The 12785-nt window shown below is 41.6% G+C and overlaps 1 protein-coding gene across 1 annotated transcript; it reads right to left on the bottom strand.

Moving 5' to 3' along the window:
• Positions 1 to 4828: 4828 nt before the first annotated feature.
• Positions 4829 to 11712, bottom strand: LOC139455577 (proprotein convertase subtilisin/kexin type 5-like). Its single transcript, XM_071237128.1, has 3 exons — positions 11539 to 11712; positions 7223 to 9033; positions 4829 to 5452 (listed from the first exon to the last, which is right to left on the bottom strand). The coding sequence occupies exons 2-3, from the start codon at positions 8990 to 8992 to the stop codon at positions 5372 to 5374; spliced, it is 1851 nt and encodes a 616-aa protein (XP_071093229.1). The 5' UTR covers positions 8993 to 9033; positions 11539 to 11712; the 3' UTR covers positions 4829 to 5371.
• Between the last annotated feature and the right edge of the window lie 1073 nt (positions 11713 to 12785).

Raw genomic sequence — 12785 nt, 5'->3', positions numbered from 1 at the left:
AACAATTATTTTATGAATTCTGTGTTTTCATGGAAGATTCAACTTGATTATTGCATTGGGTATTCAGAGCCACAATAGGTTTCAATCAAGAATGATAATCGGGTAGCTACGGTACTTGATATCTCTTGTGTATCATCGGTACGCGACGGCGTGGATCAGTGCTTTACCTGACGGCTGATTGAGTGGTCAAACAACACTCACTCTATCCTGAGATCAAAAGTTCGGCGAATGAACACTATTTCAGTCATATCAGGGCATGTCAGTTCAGTGTGGGAGAAATGCGAGCCCAAGGTTTTCCATGTGCTTGTTAGAGACACCATTTAGTAAAACCAGCGAGCAGGTATGGTGCTGATATCCCAAGGATCATAATCGGGGTCAGTTTGGAATTTGAAACCACTAGTGAAGGGACGCAACTCTGCACGGTATATTGTGCACCTTACATCAGCGGGTCACCCGTGCCATCTTAGTTTTAGAAACAAATGAAAATATATTTACTAGTTCCGGTAGGTGTATTCATCAGTGGCACAGATCTCGTCAAGTTCAGGTACACAATCCTCTCTTGATGATAGGATGCAGAAGAAAGAGCATTTGTTCATTATGAGCCACTGCCCCTGTGGCATATACGGACGTGGGACTTAGGGTCACCTTGGCTGGAGAGGGGGTCACAGATGGGTCACTTGTGGTCAGTATGGAGGTCAAGGGTGGTGGTTGCTGGGTCAACGGTACTCGAGTGTGGTCAGGGTGTTCTGTGGATTCGGTGTGTTATCCGCCATTGTGACATGCGCCATCATATGCTTCGTGAACATACCTGCCTTTACAGACAGTTTCCTTCAGGAAACATATGTAAACAATTGAGTGAGTGAGTTGGGTTTAACGCCGCTTTTAACAGTATTCCAGTTATATCACGGCGTGTTAGCTTAATGTGGGAGGAAAACCCGAAGTGATGCAGGTCTCAGACGTTTACCACTTCGGTTAAAGCCACGAGCACTGTTAAGGTGCTGACAAACCTAGAAACGTAATCGGGGCGAATCGGGATTCGAACCCACAATCCTAGGTTTCTGGCGTGCCCAAGGGACACAACTCTTCACAGCGAATCGAATGGATTTGGTTTGTTTAAAAAATAAGGAAAGTAAAAGGATTTCGAAACTGGTAAGCCAGCACGGGCTGAAATGTTTCTCCACCTTCGGCTAACAGTGTACAAGTATTCGACTATTCGTTGACAAATCTGTGTCAGCCACAGCTGTTGCCAGTGCTACAAATGATGAGCTGTGTGGGGTAGCTAATTGTACATATGTAGCACAATTGTGAATCAAAAGACAAGTTGTACTAATCAAATGAACTGGGAAATATCAAAAGGCGAAATATTGATGTACTGACAGTCATTGAAAGCATTTTCTTTAATGTTCAGAATTTATAATTAGTGAAATGAAAAACATGTATGATAAAGCTAGTTTATGAAGTTAATGGAGTGCATACTGCAATTTTCAAGTTTGAGAGAACCATTGACTAAAGCTGAAATCGATAATAGATGTGCAAATATTTTTAAGGCTTTATTTCTTTTCTTATTTTTCCTGAAATTTGTAAATTCGATATTTATCATTCATTTTAGCCATAACTCAATTCTTTTAATGTTGTTGAAAAACTGTTAATTAAAACGTAAATCGAAGAAAATATGCCAACTGTTAGTCAATTTATATTTATACACAACTAAAAAAATTATTTTTAGAGTAAAGAAACTAAAAGGACCCTCACCATACCTCATTCTCTTAAAATTGGTCTTTCTTCCATATGGTCTTTGTTCTTTCACAGCTTCGAGAAACATTTTAAACACAACATCCAGTGAAACGTAATATTGTTTTGTAAATTTTGGTTTGTAAATCCTAAAGCGTTTTTTTCCAATATTTGCTTGAACAAATCATATTTTTTTTAAACGGGTTTTTGGTTCAAGGTACCTTCAACACAAAAAGTTCTCAGTAAAATAGCCTTAAATGTTAAATCATATGTTATAATATATTTTAAAGGTATTATATCACCCACTCACTCATTTCTGTAGGTGTTTCCGTCACTGCCGCATTTCGGATGGTATCAAAAAAACAAACAGTTAGTGTTACAGCCGATTCCAAATACGAGGCTGGAACAACCTACAATATGAAAATAAAATGTAAAACCACAATGAGTAAAGTTATGTTTAACGGCACTTCCAGTGGCACCCCAGACAATTCATTGTGTCCTCGTGTCTTCACGCACAGTTACGTGTATCATATCGGAGTAATATATCTGATTTTAATGAGGGTGACTGCATCGCGTCTAACCAGGACGGAACGCAAGACGTTAAACGATTGTAACGATGTACCCTGCCTGGCGCTCTGCACTAATGGGAAAAACCAAGGACTGCACGACGTGGTGTCCGAATCATGTGTCTGAGTGTCCAATTTAAAACCGCGGCATGGTATCTCAGTGGTCTAGCATTATTAAACCAACATCAGTCAAGGTCAGCACAAAAAGCCAGACACACGTGCAGGCACGTCGCCATGTAAGCGCAATAAGCTTTGAACCATTGACATCAATACTTCGAGTTCTACTACATATTATGAGAACACCAGTGGGCTTTGCCAATGTAGGGAATCGAACCTAGGGCATCTGCGTAACAAGTCGACTCACTAACCACTGTCCCCGTTGCTGTTAATAGTGAAAAGTGATTGTGATCATGGGTATCTGATGGTATACTGATGCAAAGTAAGTTGGTTTTCATCAGCAACACTGAGTGAGATGTGGGTATCTTGTGTGTCACTTAACTGTGAGTGAGTGAGTGAGTGAGTTGTGTTTAACGCCGCTTTAAACAGTATTTTTACAGTTATATCACGGCGTGTCAGCTTAATGTGGGAGGAAAGCTCAGAGTGATGCAGGTCTTGGACGTTTACTACTTTGGTGAAACCCACGAGCACGGGTATGGTGCTGACAAACCTAGAAACATAATCGGGGTGACCCGGGACTCGAACCAACAATCATAAGTTTCTGGCGTGCCCAAGGGACGCAACTCTGCACAGCGAATCGCGGCGCCTTAGACGACTGGGCCACCCGTGCCCCCGAGTTTTGAACAACCTCAGGACATCTTCAACATACAAGGATAGGTGTTTAAATTTCTTACCACGGGTGGCGCTGTTGTCTGAGGCGCCTCAAAGCACTTTGCAGAGTTAAGCCCCTTAGGCCTGCTGGAGCTATTATCGTGGGTTCAAATCCCACATTCAACCAGACTGTGTTCCTATTTTAGTCGTCACCACAGCCGTCGGGTAGCCTAGTGGTTAAAGCGTTCGCTCGTAACGCCGAAGACCCGGGTTCGATTCCCGACATGGGTACAATGTGTGAAGCCCATTTCTTGTATCTCCCGCCGTGATATTGCTGGAATATTGCTAAAAGCGGCGTAAAACCATACTCACTCACTCACTCACTCACTCACTTAAGGCCAAATTAAATCTGCTTCGGAGGATAATCAAGACTTATTATTCTCTTGCATTGACCATTATATAATATCATGTTTTAATATTATAGTTCGCATGAGACGTCAGTATATGGTGCCATGCTTCTTTTATATATGCGATCGCTGCCGTCGTCTAGTGGATCGAGCGTCTCCCCGGATAGTGGAAGGTCGGGTTCGATCCCCGGTCGCGCCATACCAAAATGCGGTAAAATATGTTAGTTGTTATAACCCTGCCTGGCGTTCATCATTTATAGGTAAAACAAGGACAGGTCATGTCCAGTTCATTAGAATGTTCCCAACTCTCTCGTGAGAAATGCCTTCTGTTTTGGCTATGTAACGTCTGGTGAATCGTTGGCTATCCATAATCATATCATGTATTTTATCAACATTTTGCTTAGTGGTGAAGGTCTTCTCGATGTTTGATCATCGTCGAGGGTCAGTCTGCCCCTCTTGGACTCCACTGTCCACCTTCTTTCATCCCCTAAAATTGACACCCTGTCCACATGTATGGCTGAAGGAGTTCGCCCTTTCATTAGAAATAGATAACAGCGCGGTGACCATATTGGTCCATTCTCATCCAAAGAGAATACCTGGTCACTTTGTTGCCTGCACACATATTCTGCCTGGTTGTGTATTGGGTTCAAATGCAGCCTTTGGTTGCAAGCATGGTTTGGGATTTGTATGGTTAAACCAGTCTGTTGGGGACAACATAGCTTTCATTGGGGTGCTTAAAACGTGTCTTGTAGATGAATTTCGTCAAAACTGGATGTCAACACTCAACAGTAGTACCCGATATATGACGTATATAAGAATATAAAAAACTGTTTGAACCTGAAAGATATTTGAGCATTTACAATGGCAAACATGTACGCAGTGGTTTTATCAAATTAAGATTAACGTTTTACCTTTACGAAGGTAGATGGCAATCTATTGAATCATGTTTACGTATGTGTCCTGTTTGCAATATGTCTGTTGAAGATGAATATCATTTCGTATTGATCTGTAAACACTATACTGACCTGCGTAAAGTTTATTTGCCAGAATTGTATTGGAAGTTTCCAACTATATATAAATTCAAAAAATTATTGTGTACAACTCAAGATGAGTTATTAAAACGTCTGCAATATTATGTATATTATGCGTATAAACAAAGACAGGAAGTCGTAAAATCTATGTGATATGCTTCACATTGTATTGTTGTCACTGCATTTTCTTGTATATGGGCCAAAGGCCTACACACAAATACACTAATTTTGACTTGAATGTATTGTACTTAATACATGTACATTTGAAGGGTGTACTGTACAGTCTTTGTAGTTTGTAGGCTCACAACTTTTCAGCCACCCCTCGTATATGGGCGTACAACCTCATTCACGTATTACACCAGACAACGTCAAGCTTGTTCAATAACCACACACAATATTAACATTGGATTTTGAAAAAAACAACTCTTTATGATGTGAAACTTTCAAAAGTGGGAATACATGATAAACAATGTTGTGCCGCTTGTTAAACAAGAGGACCGCCTCCGTGATCTAGTGGGTAAAGTGTCTGCCCGGAGAGCAGAATGTGGTTCCGGCCGCGTAATACCAAAATACGAAAAGAGACACCTTGCGTTTCCCTGCCTGGCGTTAGGAATTCAGGAGATAGATCAAGGCCTGGCCGGTTTGGAGCCAGTACAATGTATGGGATATCCATATTTAATTGCGGCTTGGTATCTCAGTGGGCTAGCACAATAAAACCGGAGTAATACAAACAGACACAGCCACCGTGCATGTCATAACAGAAGTACCATAATCTTGAACGCGGCGGTAAAGCCTATTTCACTTCATCTCTTAAACAAGAAACTTAAGCATTTTACAAATAGATGAAATGATTTTCAAATCCAACGTGTCAGCAGGAACTGTCTCCAACGGGCGCCTCAATCAACTGTAGGTCGTCGTCGACGTGCTCAATAATGGGCCTTCTATCATCCTGAAAAGTAAGAAGCGTTGACATTAATCTAACAAATCAGGGGTAAGTGCAGCGTTCTTTTCGAACCCTAAGCAATTTCATGCCGACTTCTCATTTACCAGAAAAAATAGATATCAAAACCCTTTGCATAACTTTGGATACTTGATACTAATTGGTCAACCGCGAATGAGTCGTGTTCACCTTCAGTAATTCTGTTATATAACGGTCTGCAACCATACCACGGGAGGGAAGTCGAGCAGTTTTAACGCCACTCCTATACGTTTACCTCATTGGAGAAACCAACGAGATTGGGTATTGACATATCATGATAAACTGGAGAAACTCGGGGATTATAACACGCTCAGTGGATTCTGGCACAACTAAGGGACGCAACTCTATACAGCGAATTGCAGTCTAACAGGCCATGAGCACTGGTATACTGCTGGCAGACCAAAGCACATTATATGGCGATCCACTTGGACATAACTGCCTTTCTGGTCAACCCGGTGTCTACTCGTTGAATTTCTTTTTAGGAAAAGCCGATGTGTTCCTACATAAGACAGCTGCAGATTTATACTGAAACTGAATTATGATGATTATGGACAATACAGCTTCCTGGATCGTTTGCTGCCAATGTAATGTAGATCTAAAAGAACCAGACATTTTCCTACGGCGATTATGATTTTACTTCGTCTTTTGACAATATTCATTCAATGTCATGACGGAGGCCACCAGCCATGGGTTTCACATATTGTACCACACTGAACCGGGTCTTTGGTTAACACTCGAGCCCTTATTCCACCATAATCTATGCAAGGAATCAGTAGTCAACAGGCAGAGCTTGAAATACAAAGTAAAATTTCAATTTGAGAAAGGAAATGATGAGGGTCCTACGGAGTTCATGTTTATCCCAGCAAAACATCCTCACAATTCCAATCTGTACTGGGTAGATAACGTGCGGTAACACTTGTTTGCCATATAACAATAGTGAGTGAGTTGTGTTTAACGCCGCTTTTAACAGTTTTCCTGTCATATCACTGCGCATCAGCTTAATGGGGGAGGAAAGCCCTAAGAGATGCAGGTCTTGGACGTTTACCACTTCGGTGAAGCCCACGAGCACGGGTATGGTGAGGACAAACCTAGAAACATAATCGGGGTGAACCGGGATTCGAACCCACAATCATAGGTTTCTGGTGTGCCCACGGGGTGCAATCCTGCACAGCGAATTGCGGCGCCTTAGACGACTGGGCCACTCCGATTGGGTTTCAAGGTTAGATGGGCTTAGATTTTCGTTTCTTTTGGTTTCCAGTTGGTCGCCGACAAGTATATACTACAGGGGACCTACTAGTTTTCTATTTCGGAATCGCCATGGCAATTATATATTATTAGAGGGAGTGGGTGAGTGGATTTGGTTTGCTGCTTTGAACAATATTACAGTTATATTACGACGTGTCTGTTTGGTGTGGGAGGAAAGTGACGCAGGCCTCAGTCGTTTGCCACTTGGTGAAACCCACGATCATTGATATTGTGCTGACAAACCTAGAACCATAATCGTAACGAATTGGCGTTCGATCCCACCATCATAGGCTTCTGGCGTACCCAAGGGACACAACTCAGCAAATTACGGCGCCTTAGACGACTGGGTCACCCGTGTCCCTTTAAGTGATTAGAACGCACAATGATTCCGTTATCCTCGCTACAGTGAAACCCTGTTAGTCCAGACCCTTGAGTCACAACGGTACCACCCCAAGGGTTTCATGCTGTTCCTTACACTGACATAGTTGTACGTACCTGTGTGTATGATCGTCTCTTTGTGACTGTTTTTCGGACAAAACATAAAATGACCACAACAATCACCAGAACTACCAGAATTGGCATGGCAATGGAGAGGGCCTCAAGACTTGCTAAGTGGGTTCTCTGTTTGCGCGATACTAGAAAGGTGGTTGATGTGGAGTCTTGACTTTTCCTTGATGGTTCTGATGTCGACTTATGATCCTTCCGTGGCGGTTCTGAGGTGGAGCCACGATATATCCTTGATGCTTCTGATGTGGAGCCACGGTCAGTCATTGATGGTTCTGGTGTGGAGCTGTGATTTGTCCTTGGTGGTTCTGATGTGGAGCCACGGTCAGTCATTGATGGTTCTGATGTCGAGCTATGATTTTTCCTTGGTGGTTCTGATGTGGAGCCACGATCAGTCATTGATGGTTCTGATGTGGAGCTATGATTTTTCCTTGGTGGTTCTGATGTGGAGCCACGATCAGTCATTGATGGTTCTGATGTAGAGCTATGATTTTTCCTTTGTGGTTCTGATGTGGGGTCACGATCTGTCACTGATGGTTCTGATGTGAAGGTAGGGCCTGTCCTTGGCTGCTCTGATGGGGATACTGCCTGGACATGCGTACAGTTGCCGATTACTTCATTTTGCGGACAAACAGAGTGACATGTCTTGTTCCAAACAAAGGCTGCCTGTGAAGGACAGATGCTGAGGCATGACCTGTTGTAGATTACAAATCCCAGTGTCCTGCAGGAGGAGTGCTTTATACATATAGATTTATTCAACATGATTGTATCGGAGGGGCAGCGGGAGACACATTTACCTGTGTTATTGTACGAAACGGAAACTGGACAAGTTGGTCTACATGTTCCATTGTTAATCACCCATCCTTTATCTCTACACTTCGTCATAGGGACACATGTTGAGTTGAAAGTCACCCATCCTGAATTTGTACAGTTGTCTACAGGAATACAGGTTGAGTTAAAAACCACCCATCTTAAACGTATGCATTGGTTCAAAGAAACACACGCTGTTCCATTAACAAGGGCATCTTGAGAACACAATTCTGTGCATATTCCATTGTTGTGATAGGGAACATTTACCGGACACTGGAAAACACATGTGCCATTAGAAATGAACTTATGTGACGAGAGACATACTTCAGGAGGTATACACAAGGAATGATCGACAAGATACTGCAATGGGCATGTCTCAACGCAAAAACCATCTTTATGAAAGTAAGTTTCATCAGGGCATTTACCAACACAGGTGTCGTTGTATATCACAGACGGCTTCTCAAGGCATTGGTCTGGTGTTATACACCGAGAGTTGGAGTCCAGGATGGTAATACCTGGACAGGATGGGTGACAAGTCACCCCATTGATGTACGGGGCCTCGGGAGGACAGGATTGTAAACACTTCTGGTTGTATAAAACTCCCGAGTATTCTGAATCACAGTGTTCCTGAAAGATGCAGGCTGTTCCATTGATGTAGGTATCTTTCGGGCACCTGTCGTAGCACCGGTGCAGGTCTCGGAAGTGGAACAACCCTTCTGTGCATTTCTTGACACAGGTTCCGTTGTAGAGGACCCAGTTTGAATCTAAACACTCGTGTTTCCCTATACATTGTGTTCCATTCGCATAAGTAGGTTTTGGACAAGTGGCGTAGCAAGTGCTCTCCCTGTCGCAGTAGGGTTCGGCCTCGTCACACTTACAGGAGAATGTAAGACTTTGTACCTTTACAAGTAGAGAGAGGCTCGCCACAAGGAGGAGGACTGTTTGTGTCATGGTGCGTGTGGCTGGTGAAGTGTATATTCGTCCGATTTCATCTGGAATATGAACAAAGCGATTATGGCGAATTAGTTAAAAGGAAAGTCAACAGCAAGTGTGATTGATACTAGCGATGTTGGTGTGTTACAGTTGTGTCGAATTACGATTTGGTTGGTTAGTGTCAAACAGTGTATGTTTGAAACTACATGTCTCTACATACCCAAACAAACGAAAGAAACACAGAAACACAACAAACAAATAATCAAAACAATACAAAAAGCAGCCAACAACACACACACAATAACAACACAACAATAAAAATGATGTAAATTCTAACATATTTCAGACTGTAAGTCGAGACATAAAAAGTTAAATAGATGAATCAGTAGGGTATGGGTAAATAAATAAATTGATAAAACTAAAATAAAGGAATAATCATGGTCAATAACGGAAAAGGAAATAACAACAGCAACAACAGCAGCAGCAGCAGCAACAACAATAATAACAATAACAACAATAACAATAATAACAACAACAACAACAACAACAATAACAATAACAATAACAATAATGATAATAATAATAATAATAACAAAAACAAAAACAATAATAACAACAACAACAACAATAATGATAATAATATAATTTGACTGGTATGCTCACCATAAACGTCCTAAATATGTTGGAAAGGAATTTCCAAATACTCATCCCAAACCGAAATTAAATAAGATGTTTACACGCATATAGATACAGCGTAAACCTATACTCGGATTATGAGAGTCGGAAACAGCAACAGCTGTATTGTGTTCGTGTGATAGGGCCCTATAAATAATATTGATTTTGCAGATCGATACATATTTCAATAACAATTGACGTTGAGCAAACAGTAATCGATTACAGTAATGTGTAATTCAATCATGAACAGACCATAAAGTAGACCGATATATATTTGATCACTTGTCGAAGCTCACGTTAGTTGTAACAAACAAATAAAGTTAATACGTTTGTTCTCTTGTTGATTACCCTGTGTATATGAATAACCATGACTCACCATACCAAACGCAGAACCATGACTCACTACGTCACCGTTCCCATGACTCTTCTCTTTGGCTTAAATTTGTCTCGCATATGATGGTACTATTGTAGCGCATTGATCTACAAGGCTTATCATAACACAATGGAGGTATAATACAATAATGTTTTAATTTGAAGTTTACACGATATTCGGCTTTTCCATTGGACGAGAGGTCGGTCACATGACCGCGAAATTGACGTTCATAAGTGTATGAACGACACAATTTGACGTTCATACGTTTTTCACGAGACCGTGTTCTTGAAATGACGTAAACACTGATCGCTACTTCCACATTCCTGGGAAAACCCCTGGGAATTCCATAGCACGAAAACATGCATAAGCGTTCTTTCTGATCATTTAGAACCTTTATTCTTGGTCTAAGCGTTTCAGTATACATTGAGAAATGTCAGAGAGCGTGACTGCATGATTGTTCACGAATATCCTCGCTACGGCCCATCCAAATGAACAAACGAAGAAATGCACATCTAAACTAGCGTAGTATCGACTCGATCCGTGTCTAGGCTGACATTGACCGTCTCCAGCAATCTATGAATTTACCTTTGTGTCTGTTTGACGCATCTTTATTCACCTTTCAATGATCGGCCAGTTGATCAATGATGACTAACACATCTAACCGCTACAGGTTCTTTAACAACTTCGGAAATCTCTCCCGTCACGCGTTTATCGTGTCGGCCATTTTGACACCTCTCTTTTTGACGAACTATTTTACTCCGCGATATAGCTGGTTATTGTATGGCTGTCAGTGTAAACATGAAGTCACACGTACTAAATAAAATTGTGTTTAGATCTTGGCCTACATCCTTTGAGGTAAGAAATTGTGATACAATTTTTGATAAGAATTGACCTTCACTTTGTGTGAGTTCACTGATATTCTAGAAAATGAAATAATATGACTGAAACAGCATGGGTATCCTACAAATTGCTTCAAGGATATCATGATATCATTAATATTATGATTATCAAGCGCATTTCAAGTCATGTGCTATATTACATCCGTTGACCCCTTTTTCACAACACCTCCTCGTGCGTAACACATATAACTATGTACCTAGTATTCGAGTTTTAACACTAAATGTGGCGTACAGAAGCCGTATAAGACAAGGCAAAGTATGACATAGATCACGGTTATATCCCAGTAACACTTAGTGTTGAGAGTTCCCATTTTAAGGCCAAAATATTTCATACGGACATCGTTAACTGCGTCCGGTTTAACGAGTGCCTGTACAAAGCAGTACAGCTTATACTGAACTTGACGTATTTCTCTCATCTCCGAGAGGCTGTTATCACAGTGTCCACAATACCATGGATTCCCATCACAGATGCAACATACAGCGACCCTTGATCTCATATTGATGTCATTTTATAATATTTTTACGAGATAACTACAAGTATTCAAAATAGTTGCATTACTCCTACATTCGTTATGAATGCATGGAAATAGATAACAAAAATAAGTCGTATTCCTTACCATAATTTGATGTTTCTCGGCCTCGTGTGTAAGTCTGTGTGTATTTGGCGTTCGTGGGACTGACATTAGCACTATTTATAGGCTATAAAAGGCTACATTCCCTCACACGTAGCTATAAGTCAAACACTGAATGCGCAGAGAATAGGACAGCGGGTAAGTCGATAGTGTCCGACACGAAGGCTATTATTAAACTTGAATGTATTGAAGCAGCACAATAGAAGTTGTGAAGTTCATTCCACACGGATGTCCTATGAGCTTGCGTCACTTACAGAGCTTGTATGAATGTGTGAGTGAGTGAGTTGGGTTTTAACGCCGCTTTTAACATTACTCCAGTTATATCACGGCGTGTAAGCTTAATGTGGGAGGAAAGCCCGAAGTGATGCAGGTCTCAGACGTTTACCATTTCGGTGAAACCCACGAGCACGGGTATGGTGCTGACAAACCTAGAAACATAATCGGGGTGAACCGGGATTCGAACCCACAATCATAGGTTTCTGGCGTGTCCAAGGGACGCAACTCTGCACAGCGAATCGCGGCGCCTTAGACGACTGGGCCACCCGTGCCCCCTGTATGAATGTGTACGAGACATGGTGAGTGAATGTTGTGTTGTTATGAGTTGCAGTCGGTGGTATGTCATGGCGGGCTACTACCACAGCGACAACGACAACGACAACCTACTAATATAATACTACAACAACGGCAACTGCACAACAAACTAATAATCGACAACCATGACAACCGCAACAACTGCTACTACTACTGCCACTACTTATACTACTATTACTTCTACTACTACTGTTACTACTACGACTACTTATACCGCTACTAATTATACTACCACAGCTACTACTACTATCAATGCTACTACTACTACTACTATTTATACTACTGCTACTACCACTACTGCTCCTGCTCCTACTGCTACTGCTACTGCTACTGCTACTGCTACTGCTACCACTACTACTATTACTATTACTACTACTTTTAATTATACTACTCCTTATACTACGGCTACTACTAATACTGACCCATGAAGATCCGGGGTAGAATAGGTCTTCAGCAACCAATACTTGCCGTAAAAAGCGACTATGCTTGTCGTAAGAGGCGACTAACGGGATCGGGTGGTCAGGCTCGTTGACTTGTTTGATACATGTCATCGATCCCAATTGTGTGGATCGATGCTCATGATATTATTCACTGGATTGTCTGGTCTAGACTCGATTATTTACAGACCGCCGTCATACAGC

The sequence above is a fragment of the Haliotis cracherodii genome, unplaced genomic scaffold (genome assembly GCF_022045235.1).
Source record: "Haliotis cracherodii isolate W230 unplaced genomic scaffold, xgHalCrac1.p SCAF_11, whole genome shotgun sequence".
NCBI lineage: Eukaryota > Metazoa > Mollusca > Gastropoda > Lepetellida > Haliotidae > Haliotis > Haliotis cracherodii.
Note: the sequence above shows the minus strand (reverse complement) of the source record. Positions and strands in the feature narration are given on the sequence as shown.

Excerpts from the sequence above, each read along its gene's own strand:
- LOC139455577 (XM_071237128.1), bottom strand. The coding sequence starts at position 8,992 with ATGACACAAACAGTCCTCCTCCTTGTGGCGAGCCTCTCTCTACTTGTA. Across the intron at positions 5,453-7,222 it reads AGAGACGATCATACACACAG|GATGATAGAAGGCCCATTAT; the intron begins GTACGTACAACT and ends CTTACTTTTCAG.